The sequence below is a fragment of the Hydra vulgaris genome, chromosome 01 (genome assembly GCF_038396675.1).
Source record: "Hydra vulgaris chromosome 01, alternate assembly HydraT2T_AEP".
NCBI lineage: Eukaryota > Metazoa > Cnidaria > Hydrozoa > Anthoathecata > Hydridae > Hydra > Hydra vulgaris.
Genome location: NC_088920.1, coordinates 54087823 through 54111076, shown reverse-complemented (window position 1 = coordinate 54111076; position 23254 = coordinate 54087823). Strand labels below are relative to the sequence as shown.

The following is a 23254-nucleotide window of genomic DNA, read 5'->3' as shown; positions in this document are numbered from 1 at the left end:
TGTTGGTCGAGGTCGTAGGAATCTCTTTGCTACTTTTGCCAAACCAAACTTGGCTTTTAATGTTGTTTTCTAATATAAATCTATGAAACTTCAGACCTTCTTCGGAGTTTGAATCAATTTTTGAGATTTTGTCAACCCAACCAGGCATTGCAAATTGCAACATTTCAGCCCTCTGTTGTTTTGTTCTGGTGTCAAATAAGGGTATTGTTCTTTTTTTAATTGTAATAGGCTCAACTTGATCTGAAGTTGGTATATTTTCAGGACTGCCGGTAGTTGTGAGTATTGCTTTTTCAGTAAGGAGATTTTTTAGAGTAAATGACTTCTTAAATGTGATGAAAGTCCGCTAAGTGATTGAAGTTTTAGATTGTGCGATTCACGAGATACTTTCAAATTGCAGATATTGTAAGTTCCGTGTTTGAAAACACTACCTGTCACGGTAAAATGATTCCATAAACCAGTTTTTTATCGATTATTTTCCATTGTAAAATTTAGCACTGAGAAACTTTTGATGAAACTATTGGTTTGGGTTGCTTTACTTAAATGTTAACTCATTTTAAGAATGATTTTGAGAATAGTAATTTAAAACTATTATGTAATGTGATTTCAATTAAAATTTCTACAATTGTCATAGTTAAAAATTGATTTACTAACAAACAATTACAATTAGGAAACCGTCATGATCCCACTCTAAATTTAAACTTAAAAAAAAATCTTATAAAAGTTTCGGCTCATTTCGGTTGCGGTTTGAACCGAAATTTCAGCCGAAACAGGAAAAGTAAAAAAATTATTGAAGCAGAAATTTCGGTTTCGGTTTCAGCCGAAATTTCGACCAAAGCCGAAAGTTTCCGTTCACTAATATATATATATATATATATATATATATATATATATATATATATATATATATATATATATATATATATATATATAAATATATATATATATATATATAATAGAATAAGTAGAAATGTGACATTGGAAAAGTTCTCAACATTTATTGCCATAAAACTAGATTTTCTAGAAAATCTTGTTTTCTAGGTAATCTAGTTTTATGACAATAAATTTGGGTGCCACATTTAATCGCAATTTTAGAAAAATATTGAATGTAAAATTTAGTTTCAAAGAAATGTAAAATAGTTTTATAAAATTGATTAAAGAAATTTTTTCTTGCTAACTAATTCATTATGCAAAACATAAGTCTCTTTTTGCAGATTAAAATATATGCTGATAAAAAACTTTTTTAATCAGCATATATATTTTTTTTTTTTTTTTTCTTTTAAAAAAGATAAAGATTTCAGATGCTCCACACTTGATTAAAAAAGCTTGTAACTGCCTTGCAAATTCTGGTTCTGGAAGAGATACTCGATATATGTGCAACAATGGTCTGCACCTACTTTGAAGTCATATTCCACAATTATTATTAGGACTTAGAATGTGGTTTAAGATTAGTAAATAAACTCATAAGTGGTCACATTAATTTAATACCATATTCAGTAATACATGTTCATTTGGTTGCTCAAGTGTTTAGTGAAACAGTTGGCAAAGTTTTACAAGAATTTGGTCCCCCGGAATATGCTGGAACTGCTCAATTTTGTCTCATGATAGATAAATTTTTTGACTGTTTGCATGTTTCAAGTAAAAATAAAACTATTTAAAATTTAAAAGAAAATCTAAACCACATGAGAAATTTATATGCATAATATCTTTACATATGCATATGTTATGCATATATATGCATATGAGATATTATATGCATAATATCTTTACATATGCATATAATACCTATAAAACTTTAAAAGTGTTTTATTTTATATTTTAGTGAAATCAAAAAAGATAAAAAAAAAAAGATGCCATTGCTAGGATTCAAATCATACTTTCTGCTTTGCTTCAGAAATTCTGCGAGCTAATCACAAAAATTTTATAACTACTTAACCAATAAAAGACTTAATAAAACAAAAATAAATGCTATAGATTAAAATTAAGGTGTTGCCACAATGCAGTTTTCAAGTGAAAGTAAAACTGTAAAACTTGATAGTTTTACAGTAATATGTTTTAGTTTTAACATTACATAATTAGAAGTTTGCATAAGTTAGATATTTGCATACACTTTCGTTAGCTTTTTCTTATAAAAAACAGAGCTGCGAAACTTACTCACCATCACCTCAGTTGCAATGGCTGCCAAGAGTTCTGTGTCAAACAAGCTCAAAAGGGCTATACTACTAACAGCAGTATTAAGTTCATCAATAATAATTAAGATGACTTCATAGAAAATCATGGCCTGAAAAGTGTCAAGATAACACAATGGAAAATGTTGAACTTTCTTTATATTCTTATCTAGTGTGTGTTATTGTATAATATAAATTATAGAATGATATAAGATAATATATATTAGGTCAAATAATATAAGAACAAGTTAGGTAGACAATTTATATAAAATTTTATAGGAGTCGTACAAAAAATATGATATGGTATGGTGTACTTGGTGGTAAAGAAATTTTGAATAGAACATACAGAAACTTGGATCAAAATGTTCATCTGGAGGTATTAATGTAATTTGTTATAGTTTTTATTTGTGCAAAGCTTTTTTTTAATTGTTTTATTTTACAAAACTAAAATGAATCATTATTTTTACAATACAGCAACCACATAAACAACCCCTGGCTAGTGGCTTATTATTAGGCTGACATTATTTTGCATGATTTTAAAAGATAATTTCCTTTGTTTTCATTTTGCTATTGTCTGATATGTCTGTAATAGAAAGTCGCTTCTAACAGTATGTCTATAGTCTTTATCTCAGTAGTTTGGTTGGCAAGATTTTTGAAAAATCTTAAATGGTTTCATTAACAAAGAAAAGTCTAACATCCTTCATATTTAGTTAGGTTTATCTGCTGTTAGAAATCCAAATCACTCCTGCTTCTGTTGCAGGAGCAATTTGGATTTCTAACAGCAGATAAAATTGTTTCACATCTAAACTCCTCTATATCTTGAGGTCTGAGAAACATTTCTTTCTCATTTATAAAATGGGTTCTATAGAACTGTTCTATTCTCTTTAATACTTTTTAAACCTTTTAATAAGTGTTTTATGGAAAATTTTTGACTGATCTCTATCTAATATCATTAAACTATCATTTAGTCAGTCTTTTATTGTGTTTGAGTCTTTAATTAACAAATATCAAATGTGTTATCCTGAGTCCAACAACTTACTGACAATAATTTAGATTTCTTATTTTACTGATACCTTGTTAAATATAATAGCAGAAACCTTCTATTGTGCATTAGATGGAAGTTAGCAAACTAAGTGCTATTTGATATATAATAGGCTTTTGATAAGTCAAATGATATATATGTTTCTCGTATATATTTATTATATATATTTTTATATATTATTATTATATATTATTTGTTATATATTATTATATATATATTTATTAAAAGAGAAGATAATTTTCATAGTTTTTATTTTTGTTATTGTTGCATTTATTATTTTTTATCAAATTTTAAAAATACACTTTTATTTTTTTTTATATTACTACAATTTATTATTAGATTATTTATTTTGATATATAATATTAAACGTTAATTTTTATTATTGTTATTATATTTTTAATTTACATTTCTCTTAACTTTGATTAGTTTTTTTACTTATTTAGTTTGATTTTATAACTCTCTTCAATATTTTTGTTTTTGTTATAGTTTACTGTTTGGCTGTTGCATTATTGTTTAACTACCATTATTATTATTATTATTTATTATAATTGTTAGTTTTTTCGATGTTGTAATCGGTTGTTCCTAATAATCATCTTTTCATATGCATTATTTTATTTTAACAATTATTAATAACATAGCTATTTACTTCCTACTTATTGTTTCTTACATTCTATCTAAAATTTAGCTATTTACTTCCTACATACTCTCTAATATTGCGGTTCCACTATGGCTTTAAACTGTCATTTGTGTAAAAAAATAATTAGCCAAAGTTGCCGCTCATCTCAATGTAATATTTGTTTATTTTGGGCTCATACAAAATGTAACAGGCTTAATGATACTAAGTACAGTTTACTACAATTAAATTGCTCGTTGTGGAATTGTGTAAGCTGTATTAAAAGTGTCTTTCCATTCACAGATGTACAAGATAATGAACTTAAATTGCTATTTTCTTCTGATAAAATTCTTTGAACTGATAATTTACCTCTCTCTACAAACCTTTTCCTATCTTTTCATTTAAATAAAGTCTCTAATCAAATTAGTAATTATGTTTCATCTTGTGTTTTAGATTTTGAGGAAGAAATTTCTACTTCATTAGACATAGTTTGTAAATATTATGACATAAGTGAATTATGTACACTTAATTTTAATAAAATGCCGCTCTCTCTTTTTTTCATCTAAGCATATCATTACAAGAATACTTTGAAGATTTAAACGTAATACTATCATTAATTAATTTTGATTTTTCCATTATTGGTATAACTGAAACATGGGTAAAAAAGGAACATCCTTATATCATCCAATTCTCATTGATAATTACAACATTGAACACACACCAACGGAATCCTCTTGTGGTGGTACATTATTATATTTATAAAAAAAACTAATTTACACACGAAGAAATGATTTAATGATTTACACGCCTAATTGTTTAGAACCCACATTTGTTGAAGTTATTTTTTCTAAAAATTCTAACATTATTGTTTGTTGCATTTATAGACACCCTTGCATGGATAATAATATTTTTAATAGTATCATGTCTGTCTTACTTCAAAAAATATCTGCTGAAAATAAATTTATTTTCTTACTTGGTGATTATAATATTGATCTGATGCAATCAAATAATGACATTGTGACGTCTGATTTTTTAAACTTATTTTCTTTTTATAATATTCACCCTTTTATTACTTTGTCGACTAGAATTACTGATCACTCTGCTGCAATTATCATATTTTCTCTAGTTTAATAGCCAATGAAATTGTTTCAGGTAATTTGACAACTTCTGTTTCTAATCACTTACCTCAATTTTGTATTTGTCCCAATTTCAATAAATTATTTATACCACGCAGACACAATTTATATAGCAGGAGTTTTAAAAACTTTAATAAAGATAATTTTGAATCTGATTTATTTAAAAATGACTGGGGCAATGTTATAAAGTCCAATGGTACTAACAAATGTTTCCAAACGTTTATTACTGAAACAACATTGATTTTAGATCGCTACACCCTGCTTAAAAAAACAAGTATTAAAAACTTCAAACATTAATTCAAACCATGGATTACAAAAGGAACTATAAAACCTATTCAAGTGCGCAATCTTTTCCAACAAAAAATGATAATAAAAAAAAATTTGAAAGTATTTTTAAAAGATATAAATATATGATAATTACATTAAATAAACTTAGTAAAAAAAAACATTAAAAATTTTTTTTCTCAGAAAATGTAAAAAATCTTCGCAAACTTTGGAAAGGCATTAACATTCTAATTAATGTAAAATATTTTAATAAATCATCTCCCAACTGTTTGCAAGAAAACGAAATATATATAACTGATCCAACTCTAATCTCTGAATCATTTAACACTTTTTTTACAAATGTTGCTCATAAACTTAAATCCAATATTCATTCGTCTTACATTAACTATCAAAAGTATCTTAAACATCCAAATTTACATAGTTTATTATCTCCAACAAATATTCCTGAAATTTCATCTTATATCTAAATTGAATCCAAAAAAATCATTAGGTCCAAACAGCATTCCCACAAATATTCTTATAGATTTTAACTATGAATTTTCAAATATTCTTTCTAAACTATTTAATACCTCATTTGTAAATGGAGCGTTTCCTGATATTTTGAAATTATCTCGCGTTAATCCAATATTTAAAAATGGCTCAAAACTTTCATGCACTAACTACAGACCTATTTCTCTTTTATCTAACATTAGTAAGCTTCTTGAGAAACTAATGTATTCTAGAGTGTACTCTTTTCTAAACTCATTTAATTGTTTAAATGATTTTCAATTTGGTTTTCAATCAAAACATTCTACTTGCCATGCATTAATGAGTATAACAGAAACTGGTCATTTTGCTTGTGGTGTTTTTATCGATTTACAAAAAGCTTTCGATATCCTTTACCATAGTGTTTTGATTTATTAAATTAATTAAATCAAAATTAATTTATTAAATTATTATAATTAATTATTACAATTATAATTATAATTATTAAAATTATGGAATAGGTGGTATTGCAAATGACTGGTTTTGATCTTATCTTTCAGATCAAAAACAATTTGTAAGTATTAATGGTTTCAATTCTAGTAATAAATCAGTTTTGTGTGGTGTGCCTCATGGTTCTGTTCTAGGTCCTCTTTTATTTTTAATCTACGTTAACGACCTAATCAACTCTCTTCAGTTCATCTGTTTGCTGATGATACAAATCTCTTGCACATCATCAAATCGTATCATTCTTTATGTAAAAAATGTTAATTCGGATCTAAAAGGTATAGTTCACTGGTTAAATGCTAACCTAATACGTCTCAACACAGAAAAAACTAAACTAATTTTTTTTCATCTCCGAGAAAAAATTTCTTTAAAAATGTTGAAATCAAAATTAATAATAAATGGCAAATCCTTCAAGAGTTAAATTATTGCAATCAATTAATACACCAAGATTGATTGCAATCTTTCATGGAACTTTTATATTAATAAACTAAGCAAGAAACTAACTCGAAAATCTCAAGCTAATGGTATGCTTTTGATAATTCGTCATTATGTCAATAAAGTTACTCTAAAGAATATTTACTATGCATTATTCTCATCTCATCTTAGATATTGTTGTCAAGTTTGGGGTCAAGTTATAAACTATCACATTAACAAGTTGCTATCTTCTCAGTGTTAATCTATTAGAATAATAAACTTTCAACCAATTAAATCAGATACATTGAAGTCCTCAAAAAAACTTTTTATTTCAACATTTCCAGTGCTAATAAAGTATGCTAATCTTCTTTTTGTTTTTGACTCCTTAAATAAAAACTTACCATCTCCTATCACAAACTTGTTCACAGAAAGTAGACTATTATATTCCTACTCTACTAGAAATATACACAATGGAAAACTAAATGCACCATCTTCTAAAACCCAGAAGTATGGTAAAAATTCAATTGTTTATCAGTACGTCTGTGAATGGAACAGGAGCCTTGCATGCATTTTGAATGAGTCCAAAAAACTATATCCTAGAATACCTTTACTCCATCTTAAACAATATCAATTAAAAAAAATTCTGAAAAATTTTTTATTCTAACTTTTAGACAAAATATCCTTACAATTAAAATATTCTTTTAATTTTCTTTTTGTCATTACTACAATTATCATCAGTACTTTATGTTTCTTTTTTTATAATAATAAGTTAATGATTTCTGTATGAGTGACACCATCCATTTTATGCTCATAACTACCATTATAATATTAGTTATTATTATTATTTTTTCATTTGAATTTTTATAAACATACTTATTATTACTATTACTATAATTTGTATTAATTTTTTTTTTTTTTTCTTAATCTTGTATTATTATAATATATTATTATTTTTACTATTATTTTTGTTATAATTATCAAAACTATTGTAAAATCTTGATTTACGGAAAATAAATTGCTTGTTGTTGTTGTTGTTTATAATATTCCAGATTATCTTACTACTAAGATTGTTGTTTAATTCTAATAATAGTTGCATTAGTGTTGATGTTTCTATATTGATGAATGACAACACTTTTACTGAATCTTCTACTTTATGATTTCTTAGGTTATCTTTTACTACTGGCACCTCATGTAAACCATCCAATCCATTGCATAGTTAGAATATACTATGGTTGTCTCTATTAATCATGCTGAACATTTACTCCTGATAACATTCTCTACTTCTATAAATCTTCTATTTGTTTTTAAATAAAATACTATTGATATTTGAGCTGGTTTTAAAATACCTTTTTTTTTAAATTTACTATGTTAAACTTTATTGTATTTAGTTGTATTATTGGTAACATATTTTTATATTTCTTGTTAAAAGGTTGACGGACATAAGATAAATTTACCCAGTTTACAAGGCATTGTTGTACTCAACATACAGAGGTATCCTCAAAGTATTTTATCTTTTATAACCAGCATTTTTTTTGAAACAATTCTAGTTAAAAAAAGAAATTATTAAAGTAACAATAAATATATTATCATAATCATACATCTACCACAATACTTTGCACAAACATTAGCAATTAGTTATATAATCAGAAATAGATGCAACATCAGATTATAAAATTAAAACATTTGTTGTCACTAAGAAAAAATAGTTTATATTTTTATTTTTATTAAAAAGTTATTGAATTGTCAAGTTGTTGTTTGAATTGCTCTATCAGATTATATATATATGTTATATATAATGTTGTTATCAGATTAAGCATTATCAGATTATATATATGTTATATATATAATGTTGTTTAGTCTTTAAATGTCACAGTTGAAATACTAAATGTTTACCTATATAAAAGAATTAATTTTTAAGTTGAAATTTTTTATAAGATAAAGTTTAATCACTTTCACTTTAAGAGGCACTGCAAAATGTTTTTTTAATGTGTTGTTTAAAAAAACTCATAGCATATCCATTTTTTTTTTCAGCTATATTGGTGGCTCAAACTTTTGGGGAACAAAAAAAGAGCTAGATGTATGCAGATATTTTATCATTTAATATCTGTTTTATTTTAAATTTAATAAAATTAAGTTTACATAGTTAATGAGTTTTGTGATGACATGTGCCAAAAATTACCATTTGTGTACATTTTCTGAGAAGGAGTAATAATACATGTACTATCTCTAAAGAAGAATATTTACATGTGTATTTAAGCACCTGTGTGTAGTGTACTCATTTTTTTTTTGAAAGTTTTCTCAAAAAAGTTTTTCTTAAAGGACTTTTTTGCTTTTTCAATTTTTCAAACTCATTTAAAAAAAAAACTTTATTTGTAAAACTGTAATAAGTAACAATTTAAAATGTGTTATAAATGTTTGTGATGAAAGTTTTTACTTCTAAATAAGTTTTTTAATTTTTTGTGAAAAAATTTTTGTGAAATTTTTGTTAAGGGTTTTACTTCACCATCATTTGATGATAAAATGCTTGAAGTTGTTGCTGTACTTGGAGCAAGTCAAATGGGTATGTCTAAAGTGTTTGGTGGCATGCAGCATCATAGAATATCACAGGTTACTTAAGTTAACATTTTACCATAAATACATTAACTTTCCATAATATTGTTAGTATTTATATATTTTGATAGTATTTGTAAATATTCTGCTATTTGCTTTTGTTTTATTTTATCCAACAAATTATAATTATAAATTAATTAATAGACAATGCAAAACAAGCTACCACCAAAAAAATGATACACTTATAAATAACAAAGATTAAAATATTTTTCATTAATAGTGTCACAGCGTAAAAATTACAATAACTGATGAAGAAGTTCCTGTTCAAGTTGATGGTGAAGCTTGGATGCAACCTCCTGGAATAATTCAGATTATTCACAAAAACAGAGCTACTATGCTTAAAAAGGATCGAGTGAGTTTTTTTTGCCAAAAGTTTATAAAAGATAAAAGTTGATTTGGTTTATATGAATGTTTTTGAATTAACTTATTAATAATTAAAGTCAACCAGTAGTCTATAGACAAAAAACAAATATATAAAATATATACATATATATATATATATATATATATATATATATATATATATATATATATATATATATATATATATATATATATATATATATATATATATATATATATATTAAGGTGGTTCTAAAAACAACTTTATCTGAAAATGACTGCTGGCACCCCATGACTATGTTGTATATAATTCATAAACTGCAATATTTACGAAATATATGAATAAACACTATTATCAGGGGTTGCTAGCCACCCTCAAACATTATCTAGGTCCCTAATATTATTAAAAAAAAAGTTTTTCAAAATTATGTCATGTTGGGTATCAAATAAAGGGAAATTATATAAAAATTTTAAAAATATTAATCATTTTATAATTAAATTTTTATTTTAGATTTTAGTAAACAAAAAGTTACGTTTTTTAACTAAAAATGAAAAATAGGGAATTTAACAAGATTTTTTGATTATAATTTTTTTTATCTATGTTTTTTTATAAAATGAATATTATTTTTGAAATTTGTATATGATTTTGCTTCGTTTGAGACCCAACATGACATAATTTTGAAAAACTTTTTTTTTAATAATATTAGGGACCTATATAATGTTTGGTGGTCGGTAGCAACCCCTTAAAATATTTTTTATTCAAAAATTTCTTAAATCTAGCATTTTTTTAATTATATACAACATAAAAGTTGTTTTTAGAACCACCTTTATATATATATATATATATATATATATATATATATATATATATATATATATATATATATATATATATATATATATATATATATATATATATATATATATATATATATATATATATATATATATATATATATATATATATATATATATATATAACAAAGAACAAAAACAAATATATAACAAAAAATAAAAAACAAATATATAACAAAAATATAAAAGTAATGAGCATATGAAAACACAAAATAAAAGTAAAAAATTTTTGAATTTGTGATGGAATAAAAGCTTTTATGAGATCACATTATTAAAAATATATGTATATAATAATTACAAAAAAATATGTATATTTTTAAAATATGTCTTAGGAGTTTGAAGAAGCTCTTCGCTCTTGGAATGAACCAAGCAGACACTGTAAATATGATTATAGAGCTTTGACTGGACATGAAGTAAAGCTAATAAAGCCTGTTGCAATTGCTGTTTTAATTCTTGTCAAGAAGTACATTTTTTTTTTCTAATATCTTATCTTAAATTTCTTAGGAAATGCCTCTCTGTCATTGTGTAATATCATGATTCCATCCTAATTCATATTTAGCCCATTAAAAACTCTATAGATTTTTTTGTTGTGTTCAGTGTAAAAGCTGCTTCCTTAATCAACGATGCCCATCAAGAACTTTATGAACTTGCTTCATCATTAAAGCAAATGGCTGAGAAATTTCAAAGTTTTTCTTATTCTGTAAGTATTTTGTATTTATGGTTGTGTAAGCTATTGTCTATAGTTAAATTTGTATTCAAAGTATGCAAAAGTATAAGTAAACAAAAAATTGTGTTAATTTTTTGTATTATTTTATTATAATAATAAAAATTTGATATGAAATAATTTTCTCTTCGCTTCAATAGTTTTAACTATTATACATAAAATTGTTTCAAAAAATTTCTATTTTAATGAGGTTATTTAGAGTAGTTTAATAAGGCAAGAGTGCAGGTTAGTTCTTAAACCATTAACTTAATATTGTGGTAGTGGTGTAGTGGTAGAGCGCTTGCTTCATAAGCGAGCAGTTCCAAGTTCAATCCCCACCATGTCCCTGGTAGTACAGCTCTTAACTTGTTTCTCTGCGCAGCAGCTTTTTTTGTCAAGGTTTGTGTTTTGAAGTTATAGAGTTGAGAGAGGGTTTTAACCCCAACTAAAAGTAGTTGTGGTTAAAACCCTAGTCTTGACTGAAATGGCATTGATGGCCCTGGGGAAAGTGAATTGAAATTAAAATCATAAAATTCTCTCTCTTTTTATGTCCTTAAAATTTCATGCCCTAAAAAATTTCATTTCACTTTATTTGAATATACACTTTTTTAAATAAAGGGTAACTCTTCAATCCCCACCATGTCCCTGGTAGTGCCGTGCTCAATTTGTTTCTCTGCGCAGCGCTTTTGTTTGTCGAAGTTTGTGTTTCAGAGTTATAGAGTTGAGAGAGGGTTAAAACCACAATTAAGTAGCCTCCTCATCTGTAGTGGCCATCTCGGCCTTAGGGAGAAAAAATCTAAGTTCTGCAAATTTACTTTAGTAATTCAAATTGATTTTTATTATAAACACTTTCTGTGTTGCTAAAGACATAAAAGTAATCTTTACTTTTTACCACTCTTTTTTCAGACCCTCAATTACATGATCCATTTTTTTACGAACGATTTCTGGAAGTGATGTTAACCCATCTTTTACTGACTTACCCAATCAATGAGTAACTGCCAATATGCTGAGTTATTGTCTAATTTAGCCATATATATTTACACCCATTTTTTAGTTGGGCCAATGGATCTACCCTTTTTAATTCATAAATTCGTGTTTTGTATTTTTATTTAGTTGTATCAAATCAATACAAATACGAAGCTGTTGATTAAGATTTTTTTACAACTACAATCAGATGACAGTTCTTTTATAAAAAGATAACATTTGATATTAAAAAAAATTTTGAGAAAATCTTTTACCCTTATATATGTAATATATAAAAATAATCATTAATTATACTATTATTTTAATAATAATTTTTATTATTTCATTCTTTTTGTTTATCTAAAATAATGTCTGGGTTTTTTGCTACTTTGCTGTTTTACAATTTTTGCTTGTTTTTTGCTGTTTTAAAATTTTTTTTAAATTTATTGCTTGTTTTTATATTTGATTAAAAATACTTTTAATGATTTATAATTATAATTTTAATAAACATAATTGGTATTATCATATATAATCATAATTTTAAACTTTTTTGTAAAATTATTTGAAGACTTGCAACACTCAGGAGGCTGCAGAGTTTTTAACATTATCAAAGTCGTTCATTAATGAAGTCAATGAAAAATTGTGGATTTCCAAACCAGTATGTTTTTTGAATTTTATTTTATTTGTGTGTTTGTTAAGTTTGGATATTTTTTCCATATTTTTTATGCCAAGTATCTTTTATGCCATACCACTACTAAAAAAGATTTTTTATAATTTTTATTTAAAATTACATTATTACAAATATGTACATATATAGAAGTTGTCTGAAGAATTAGAGTATGGTATCAACTCAGCTCTTAAAAAGGCCGATCTAGAATTAAACTTTTACTACGAGCAGTTTGAAAACAAAGATTCTGATGATGAGGTTTTTAAATTTTTTTTATTATTATTTATTTAAATTTTTATCAGTTGCTTATTTCTATTTATTTGAAATTTATAAATGAACAGAAAAAAGGGGCTTTTATATTCTATTACTCTGCTTTTTTACCTAATATTTTATAAAGATGGCATGAAAATGAAAACATTCGAGGGGTGAATTAAGTGATTGTGAATTGCAATATCTGGAAATGTTTCTGCTCTTTAAATTTTTAGTTATTTAAAAACCATAAACGCTTTTTTTTATTTCAAAATTCAATATTTGTTATTCAATAAAAAATATTTATCTCATAAGTATGATAAATAATCATTATAAAACCATATTGTTATTATTGTTATTATTATTAATAATTATTAATAATAATAGTAGCACTTGATGTTGATGTATAGACATTAACATCTTTGTTGACCAAAAGATAGTGAAAAGGAGAATGAAGTTTAGTATTATAAGTACTTAGGGAGATGCTGTATAAGTACTTAGGGAGATGCTGTATAAGTACTTAGGGAGATGCTGTATAAGTACTTAGGGAGATGCTGTATAAGTACTCAGGGAGATGCTGTATAAGTACTCAGGGAGATGATTAAAAAAAAACTAGATGAATAAAAGATTATATAACATGAAGGGACATATGCAGTAAAAGGATGCAAGTTTGCTGATTGACAAGTCAAATATGAATAAGTTTTGGCTGATGTAACTAAAGATGGAAAGCTCTTTCGAACAATGTCATGATAGTATTTGTTGAAAAAAGAAAAAGACAAAACCTTTTAAATGTCTAACAATCAATTAATCTTTTTCTCTGCAATAACAGAAAGAGTGTGGTCATCAGATTCAAAAATGAATTAAAGGAAAAGTTTATCCTTGAGAGAGTAATAAGATCAGTATCAGTGATGGAATGTTAGACTTACCATTCTTAATGACATTGTTGAGGATTTTCCAAAAGTCTCTAGAAGCTAACCTCTGAGATAAAATATAAGATTTAGTAAACTGAGAGTATTGTAGTATAAGTATAATTATATGTTAAATATTAAAAAAAAAAAGTTATATACTATATATTGCTTTTTGGTGTGTAATGAGTCAAAATATGGCAATTATTTCTTTATTTTTTAGATGGAAACTTCATCCCAGTTAAGCAATAATAAAATGATGAACAGTTTTAACCGAAATGCTGTTTCGTGTCGATTATTTTCTTCTTCTGAGGCATATGGTGAGTTAAATATTGGTTTATTTATCACTAATATTCTGCAATGCAATTTTTAGACTTTGTTGCAGTTCATGCATTAAGTTGATATAGAATTTATTTTAAAATATTTGTTTCTGGTGCAGAAAATTTAGTCACTGTTCTGGTATCCCAGGTAAACAATCATTTTTTTAACATTGTAATTACTCCTACTTTGTTAACAAGTTGCTGCTTTAAACTTTTTGATAGCATAAAGTCTAGTTTAATGAAGGTCCAGAGAGCTCTAGACTTAATATTTTTAGACTTATTTTAAAGACTTACTTATTTTCTTGTATTGATTGCATAGGTAAAGTATTTTAATGGTTTAAACAAATACTAGAGGTTGCTGCTATGAATGCTTTAAAGAGGTTACTAGCTATAACCACAATAAAAATTATCTATTATTACAGCTATTACTACTAATTAATTATTATTAAAGCTACTACTAAATCAAGGTACTACACCCTAGGTTAACAGTTTTGAATCAAGCTTGGATTGGTGGAGGAATAGCAATTGTTCAACATGATTGTTACAGTATTTATTTTAATAGTACGCCCACTAGCATTTCAGTTACTAAGTTAATAATAATAACTTGCCAACAGAATTTCTTAAATTTTAAAACTACAGTTTTGTTAAAAAATAAGCCTGTTTATATATTTAATTACAAATATATAAACCAGAATTTTTATTGAAATTGGGGTTTTATCAAAAGCTGTAAAAGGTCCAAATGTGTCAAGGCCACCACTAAAATGTGTAACTTCTAGGCTACTACTATAAAATGTGTCTCCACTAGGCCACTACTATTAAAGTTTGTCTTGTTCTCACTCTTAGTCCTAATAATCTGAAACAATAATCTTGAATTATGGTAAAGAGAAAAAATTTAACCATTTTTTAATGAAAGCAGCAAGGTCTGATCTTAAAGAGAAGTCTATAATATCTTAAAGAGATATTAGATTTGTTGTCCTTGTGTATGATGAGCTGTAGACCACACTATGCCAGACGTTGTTTCAAAATGACTTTTTGTTGTATGTTTTTTTTTTTTATGTTGTTGATAAATAGTATATCCATATAAGATGATTGCTTCAGTGAAGGTACTAAGTGTCAATTATGATTAAGAAGTTTCTTTTGGTTCTTTGGAATTTCTGTGTTGTATAGATTTAAAACAGTGTTTTTCTTGTATATGTGGCTAAGATTGCATCTTTTATTATCGTGGTTATTTTTAAATGTGTTTAGTTTTAAATGTGTTTGGTTTTAAAAGTTGTTAAACAATAAAAAATTTATTAAATTTGATGTGTACGATGAGTTGTAGACCATGCTATGCCGAGCATTGTTTCAAAATGACTTTTCTTTTTAAAATTTTTAATAATTTAAAAATACTTTTTATTCATTTTATTAATATTCAAATTAAGACAAGCGCAGATAAATATGAGTTTTTATCATTTTAAAAAATTGTTTATATAAATATATTTCAATAAATATTAATTAGGTAGACTTTCGTATCATCTCCAGTTAATTCTACGCAAGTTATTGATAATAAATCTTGTATTCTATTGGTATCAGATAATCTAATTTTTAACCCATTTCAGGTGGTTTTTATTTCAACTGGCTATTCTGCGTTTTTAATTGGTATTTTTCAATATTTTGCGTCATAGATGTAGTGTAGTGTACATACATCATAGGTGCAATGTTTCAATCTGATCTAAATTATGCAAAAGTTGTTGCTTAAATATATCATTAAGTTGTTAACCATTTAAATTAACCATTTTATTAAGTTGAAAGTAGGCCTTATTTTAATTGTGTTTTAAAAAAACTTGACATTCTTTTGTTTATATGTAGCAGCTTCTTGCATTCTGCAGTTGCGTTTAAACTGATTTTAAATTTGTGAGAATGATATAGTATAAATTGCATTTAAAACAATATTAAAAATATATTTTCGTTTTTGCAAACTAATTGTGAGGAGGAATTAATATGCTAGTTAATAATAATAGTTAATGCTGATGAGGTATAGCGCCAGGCAATATCTATGACAGCCGATATATATTAATTACTGTTCAGTTTTAAATAAAAAAGCGTTAATAATAAGCTTTCTTGATTTTTGTCTTGTTTGCTATTGCTTTTAAATCGACCGATTGCAAGTTTGATTTAAAGCTGTAAATAAAGTTAAATGGTTAAGTTTGTCGAAAATAGTTTTTAATTTACTAACTTTAATGTTGTATATATTTTCATTTTATTTGGTTTGCCGTTTTTCCATTTTGTTTTAACTTTTATGTTGTTTTTTTATTTTTTCATTTAATTTAATTTAATTTTATTTGCTATTTTTCCATTTATTTTCATTTTGTTTGACATTTTTTCATTTTTTTAAATTTTATATTTCTTTCTATTTTTCCATTTATTTCATTTTATTTTGTTTGCCATTTTTCCATTTATTTTCATTTTATTTTGTAATTTTCAGGCTTTATTACTTTTCTTGAATAATTTTAGACATAATACTTAATTTTAGAGTGTCTTGATAAGAAGTCATTAACTGATTGGACAAATAATGATGTCAATTTGTGGTTAGATAAAATTGCGTGTGGAGAGTATAAAGATATTTTTTTTACTAATAAGATTAGAAGTGGCAGAGAACTAATTGGTTTAAATGAAAAAGGTCTGACGGTATGATATTTTTTCTTTTGTAAAATAAAATAAACCAAGGACTATTATAAGAAAGAAGGCAAAGTTGATTTTCTGATTCTGCTAGCAAAGGTTAATACTTCTTACTAAACACTTATACAGTTAAACTTAACCAAAACAACATGAAATCCATTAAAATAATAATAATCATATAAAAATAATTTTACAGTGAAAAAAAACTTTGAAAAAATTAATAAAAAGTCAATATCATAAAACTTCCTCTATACAAAAATGAAGAACATTTGATATTTTGATGATATGATATCTATAAAGAAATAAATAAATATTCTCTAAAAGATTTTATAGTAATGTAAAAGCTAGTTTTTTTTATATATAAAAAATCAATATAATAAACACCATGAGCAAATTAAAAACAATTGTTATTAATAACAAATGTTAATAAAATTATAAATAAATATTACTCAGCAAGAGGTACTTTTTTATCTGACAAAGTGTTTCTTAACGGGTGATGCAGAAGTTATCGGACAAAATAAAAATGTCAATAACTTATTTATAAATAAATAAAAAAAACTACTATTATATTTTTTTTTAAATAAAGCATTTATCTTTAAATAAAAATATATTATTTTTTATATGAAAAAACACCACCATCTGCAATTGATCTCAATTTTGCTCTGACGCCTTTCATATGCGACTGTAAAAGGTTTAAATCAATTTCTTGTAGTTTTAGTTTAATGCGATCAATCAAAACTTGCTCTGTTGAAGCTTGCCAAACTCCCTCGTAAACCTTCTGTACCAAATGTCCCCAAAAATTTTCAATTGGTCGTGCTTGAGGCACATTTGGGGGATTGGATTCTTTATCAACGTAATAGACATATTGGTCCATCCAATTTAGAGAATCTTTAGAATAATGAGAACTTGCTAAATCTGGCCAAAATAAATAGTTAAAGTCTCCACGATACTTGTGAATAAATGGAAGAAGTCTTTTTTCTAAACATTCATTAATATAGATTGATGAATTGATCGCTACAGCCTTGGAAGTGCGAAACAATGGCTCGGACATACCACGGTCAGATATGGCTATCCACATTAATAATTTTTTGGAAATTTCTGTTTTCCTATAAAACGAACACTTTCTGGGCATGTCTTTTTGTTGTTTGTGTAGTATCCAGAATTTCCAGGCATGTTGTACCCTGCAAAACAAAAGTATTTTTCGTCATCAATGAATAAAAGCGATTTTGTGTTATAGAGTTGGTTAACTAGTTTCCTGCTTCTTTTCTTTGCCTTTATTTGTTGTTCTATAGTGTATTTTGGAGTCTTTTCACGTTTTCTTTATTTAATATTCATTTTTTTTTAACTGACGACCAATTGTCTATTGATTTACACCAAATTTAATACCTATTTTTCTCTGACTGACCCCTTTTCGATTGTTGACAAGTCTCGTTAATTCGGCTTTCTTTTCTCTAGTCCAGGATGTCGGACGACCAGGGTGCTTTCTATCAGAAAACGATTGAGCAGTTTCAAGTCTTTTTAGGTTATCATATATTGTACTTAAAGCAAATCCTTCCTTTTCAAAATGATTTACGATTTATTTTTTTTTTAATATCAGGTTTATTTACAAAAAACATTTTTAGTCGCTTTCGAAAAGATTCTCGTTCAGCTGCATTTAACCTCATTTTAAATAATTGTGTTTCAAAAATCATAATATGTGAACATTATAGACAGAATGTTAATAAGTCTTTTTCTAAAACAGCTCGGTTTTTTTTTTTCTTCACAAAACTTAAGCTAGTTCTAAATAGCTGATAAGTACATTCACGAAGAACTGTCAAAATTCTTGTTGAAATCTCTTAAATGGCAGCTATCAATCCTTCAGTGGCTTGCACAAGGGTTTTTCTGGAATCGTGGGTAACACATTGGATCCATGCCCTGATTTTATAGCTTTAAATTGTTCTAAAAATAATTGTAGATTATTTGAATTTTTATCTTGCAAAGATTAGTTGTGATCTTTTATTCTGCCCTTATGCAGAAACATTAACAGTATTTAAAATGATATCTTTTCATCTTGATATAGGTTTTTGGCATCAATAAAGAATTCTATTGTTAACAGTTTTTGACACTCAGAAATTCAGTTGTTACATAAGCATTTAAGTTTATGTAATAAGAAGCAGTAATAAGCTATAGAGAAACTTTTGTTACACAGTATTCTCAAGTGTCAACTTGTAACAAAGTTCAGTTTCTTTATAATTTAAATTCCTAACTTGAAAGAACAGTTGTCACGTTTATAAATGAAATTAATAGCTTCTTTTTACCTTTTGAGCTAAATAACTTAGAAAACTTTGAGTAGAAGAGCAAGCAATTTTTATGATTTGATATATACTTAATGGAACGCTAATTTTTAAAAGCAGAAAAAGTTTTTTGTGGTGAACACAGTGTACACTTATCATAAACAATTATTGTCATGAATCTCTCTTTAAAATCCTTTGACATAAAAATGCATATTAATTTATCTTCGTGCCGAGATATTACGATATTTCAATTTTTTATGTTGGTTTGCAATTCATTGTCAAGATAGAATTCAGAAAGCGAATTTATTTTATCTTTTTTAATAAAATAATTAAGTTTCTGACACTGTAGCTTAGATTTGCAAAGGAACATTAAAAATACTTAGTGCACATACTGGTCGAGTATAGCTGTCATGAATCCTAATCATTTCTGTTTTTTCAGGCCAAAGTTTTTCGCATATAAAAAATTTGTCTCTATAATAAAAAATTTACGCGGAGGAAGCACGTTAATCCATTTCTGTTTCTCAGCTTCATCTTTAGATAATTTAAAAACATGATAATTATTAAATTCGTTATAAATCCCTTTACAATTCACAACATATATGCTTAGCATAATGAAAGTAAGATATTTTCCAAAAATTTTATTGCAAGGTTTGAAAACGCTTTGACTTTAGTAGAAATAATGACCTTTGCTAGCGTCAGAAAATTTTGTCATATAGTTATCCTTAAAACAAGCTTAAAGAACATTGCGTGAAAATTTTTCCAATTTATGTCTAGAATTTTTTATGATGTTCTATCTCTCCTAATCTAGTAAGTTAAAGTGATTTCTTTCCTCGCAGGCTTCTTTAGATTTATTACGCTTTGATAAAAACAAACTAGGAACATTTTTTTTTTCCTAATATTTTGATTTGATGTTTATTTTGAGCTAGAGTGTTTTACCTTTTTTTTTACAGGACTTAGGAATTTCACATGATAAAGTAAGGCACATAATAAACCAACTTAAAGATCTAAAGCACTTCCAAAAAACAAAAACTAAATGGACTCGAAAAACTGTTCTGTGAATGGTTTGATATTGTGAACTTGCATTTGAAAATCTGTGAACTCACAACGTTAATTGGTCTTATAAATAGACTTGCAACAGTTTCTAACTTATATTTATATATATAAATTATATTAGTATTTCTGGAAATACTACTTTTGAATTTTTATCTGTTTTTCGAATCTCGTGTGAAATCGTGATTTGGTTGAGCCAATCACGTTTTAAGCATACGCAAATGCACGTTTAGATGTTATACAACAGTTTATTTATATCGAATTTCAAAGCTTTATTTAATAAGGGCTGTGCCTTGATAATGAATTTTTTGACGGAAGAACCTTTGTAATTTATTTGTTGATAAAATATAATTACACATTCTACTTTTAAGTTGTTTTTTTTTCCCGTATGTTTTTCCAATTAAAAAATTTTGATAAGTCAATAGCATAAGCTCATAAAATTGTGGCTAGAATGATATGTTCATTATTTTAGCTGAGACATCGTATTTCTAAAAAAAACTTCTTGCTGTGTTGCTATCGTTTGATGTACATGTCCCACTTGTACACCCTTGGTTGCTCTATAAAAAGATTCGCCATTTTTGAAATTTAGCTCGGCCTTCAATCAATTTAAAACTTTTTATCGAAAAGCATATTTAACTAAATTTAAACGACTCTTTTTATTTATATTATATATATGTATGTATATATACATATATATATATATATATATATATATATATATATATATATATATATATATATATATATATATATATATATATATATATATATATATAATGAAGAAATATATGTACACTATAAAAAATGTCACGCCAAATTGTCTAATAAAACTCCCATGTCACGAAGCCCGATTTTTCACGCGACGTAAAGAATTAAAGTTGTCACGCAACTTTCAGATATTACGTTTGGCGTGACATTTATAATTATAGATGTCACGCGACTTTTTAAAATTTAGTACGACGTGACATTTAACTATTTAATTGTCGCGAGACATCTAAAACACTATCGTGTCGCATGTCACCAAGCCCGATTTTTCACGCCACATTTAGATAAATTAAATGTGGTGTGAAAAATCGGTCTTGGTGACATGCGACATGATAATGATTTAGATGTCCTTGGTGACATGCGACATGACGGTCTTGGTGACATGCGACATGATAGTGATTTAGATGAAATAAAAGTCACGCCATAATTAAACATAAAAAATAAGAAGACCTAAGAAACGATAAAAATTATATATTTATTTTGTTTAAAGAAAAGACATCAAATATATTTGACAAAAATATTTGCTTATATATAAGCAAATAAATTTTTAATGGTTCAGAAGTCAATATAAAATGTCAATACAGTAGAATCCCGTTAACTCGGACTCTGAACAGGTATATATATTTTGTCTGACTTAGCGAATGTCCGAGTTAAGCGAAGCTTTTGGTATGTGTAGAGAATTCAAGGGGAATTGAAAATTTGTCCGACAAAGTAAAATTCCAACTTATCCAGGGTCCAAGTTAACGGGATTCTAATGTGTAACACGGCAACACTTTTCACAAGATTTTACATTTTTTGAGCTAAAGCTTAATCGTGCAATCAAATTAGTTGCAAGACATAATGCTGCAGTAGCCCTAAAACTCCTCCAAACAACCTTGGGTATGATAGGCCCATTATATAATAATATGCCAGAAGTTGAAGGACGTGTGCATCATTATAGCGTGCATCATTATGGCATTGTCCGATACGTTTTCCGACATTGTCATACGTTTTCGCCTAAGATGAGTTGAGGCCCTGGAGAAAAAGTAATATCTTCAGCCTAAATATTTTGTAAAAAAGAAAATCATTTTCTCAATTTTTTTATCTATCTTAATCAATATTTAAAAAAAAAAATTTTAATTAAAAAAAAAAATTAAACAACTTTTCGTTAGACTTACACCAGCAATAACAACTGGGCACAACGCCCCTCTTCTGGTGTGTTGTTGTGAAATTTAATCAGGACAGATGCAATAGACATACCAGGACACAATTTTTCAACGACATGCATTAGTTTATCTAATGCTGTTTCTTTTGTTATAATATTCATTCTTTTGAACTCGTCCATGGCCTAAAAAAATTGGTAGCACATATAACAATCAATGATATAGTAAATGTGCCAATGGTATAGGTAATTTTTTCTTACGATCTCGCAGGGCTCAATTTAACGGTTGGACATCGGACATTGTCCGCCTAAAACCTCAGATTGTCCAATTAGTTTACCAAGCAATTGGACGTTTTGACCGACGGGAATTATGAACGCCATTGTTGATCACGCAAATGATTTTTCTTGTTTATAACTTGACCACGACTGTTTAGTTGTTTTGATGATTTGAACGTTTCAGAAATGCGCTGAAAAATTGAAATTTAAGCTAAACTAAAACTAGGGGGGAAAAAATGAAAAAGCTAAATAATAAGCAAAACAATTCCTTACGAAAAAGAAAATAAATTAGTTTTAAAATAAAACTAAAAAAAACTTGAAGTTAAAATTAGTTCTTGTTACGTTTTTAATTGCATTTGGAAAAAATTAATTTATAACGTTTAACTAATAATTAAACGTTAAATATCTTTAACGTTTTACGTTTAAATAAAGTTACTCAAAACGCTTTTACAGACCACTTCTATTGATTGTTTAATAAATGAACATTTTATTTAAATGATTGAAAAGTGAAATTAAATTAATGAGAAGAAAAAATATAGTATTTTTAAGTTGTATAAATATTTCTTTTAAAAAATTGCAAAAAAAAATTTTTTTTATTAAATAACATATTCTTTTTAAAATCGTAATTTTTAATCATTTTATGCTTTAATTAGTAAATCAAGTTAAAAAAAAAATTAAAGACTTTTAAACAATTCTTTGTAAAAATAAAAACAAACAAAAAAAATTAAAAAAATAAAATAAAATAAAGCAATTAAATCATGGGAAGACTTAATTTAACTTATTCATAATTTAAAGTAACTTAAAAAATTATTTTTTAAAAGATTTTCAGAAAGACATGGAAAAATAGTTTCAA

At 26.2% G+C, this 23254-nt stretch overlaps 1 protein-coding gene across 5 annotated transcripts in view; it reads left to right on the top strand.

Moving 5' to 3' along the window:
- LOC100213305 (diacylglycerol kinase eta) overlaps nucleotides 1-20582 on the top strand; it is a 113538-nt gene extending 92956 nt beyond the window's left edge. For all 5 annotated transcript variants that reach the window (XM_065788633.1, XM_065788631.1, XM_065788632.1 and 2 more), the window contains 12 exons: nucleotides 2445-2541; nucleotides 8054-8115; nucleotides 8656-8701; nucleotides 9115-9231; nucleotides 9455-9586; nucleotides 10764-10894; nucleotides 11029-11131; nucleotides 12666-12755; nucleotides 12915-13022; nucleotides 14142-14238; nucleotides 16751-16905; nucleotides 20120-20582. In XM_065788633.1, the coding sequence (XP_065644705.1) occupies nucleotides 2445-2541; nucleotides 8054-8115; nucleotides 8656-8701; nucleotides 9115-9231; nucleotides 9455-9586; nucleotides 10764-10894; nucleotides 11029-11131; nucleotides 12666-12755; nucleotides 12915-13022; nucleotides 14142-14238; nucleotides 16751-16905; nucleotides 20120-20227 (1246 nt within the window). In that variant the 3' untranslated portion in view covers nucleotides 20228-20582. The remainder of the gene's footprint in view (nucleotides 1-2444; nucleotides 2542-8053; nucleotides 8116-8655; nucleotides 8702-9114; nucleotides 9232-9454; nucleotides 9587-10763; nucleotides 10895-11028; nucleotides 11132-12665; nucleotides 12756-12914; nucleotides 13023-14141; nucleotides 14239-16750; nucleotides 16906-20119) is intronic.
- Nucleotides 20583-23254: the final 2672 nt, after the last annotated feature.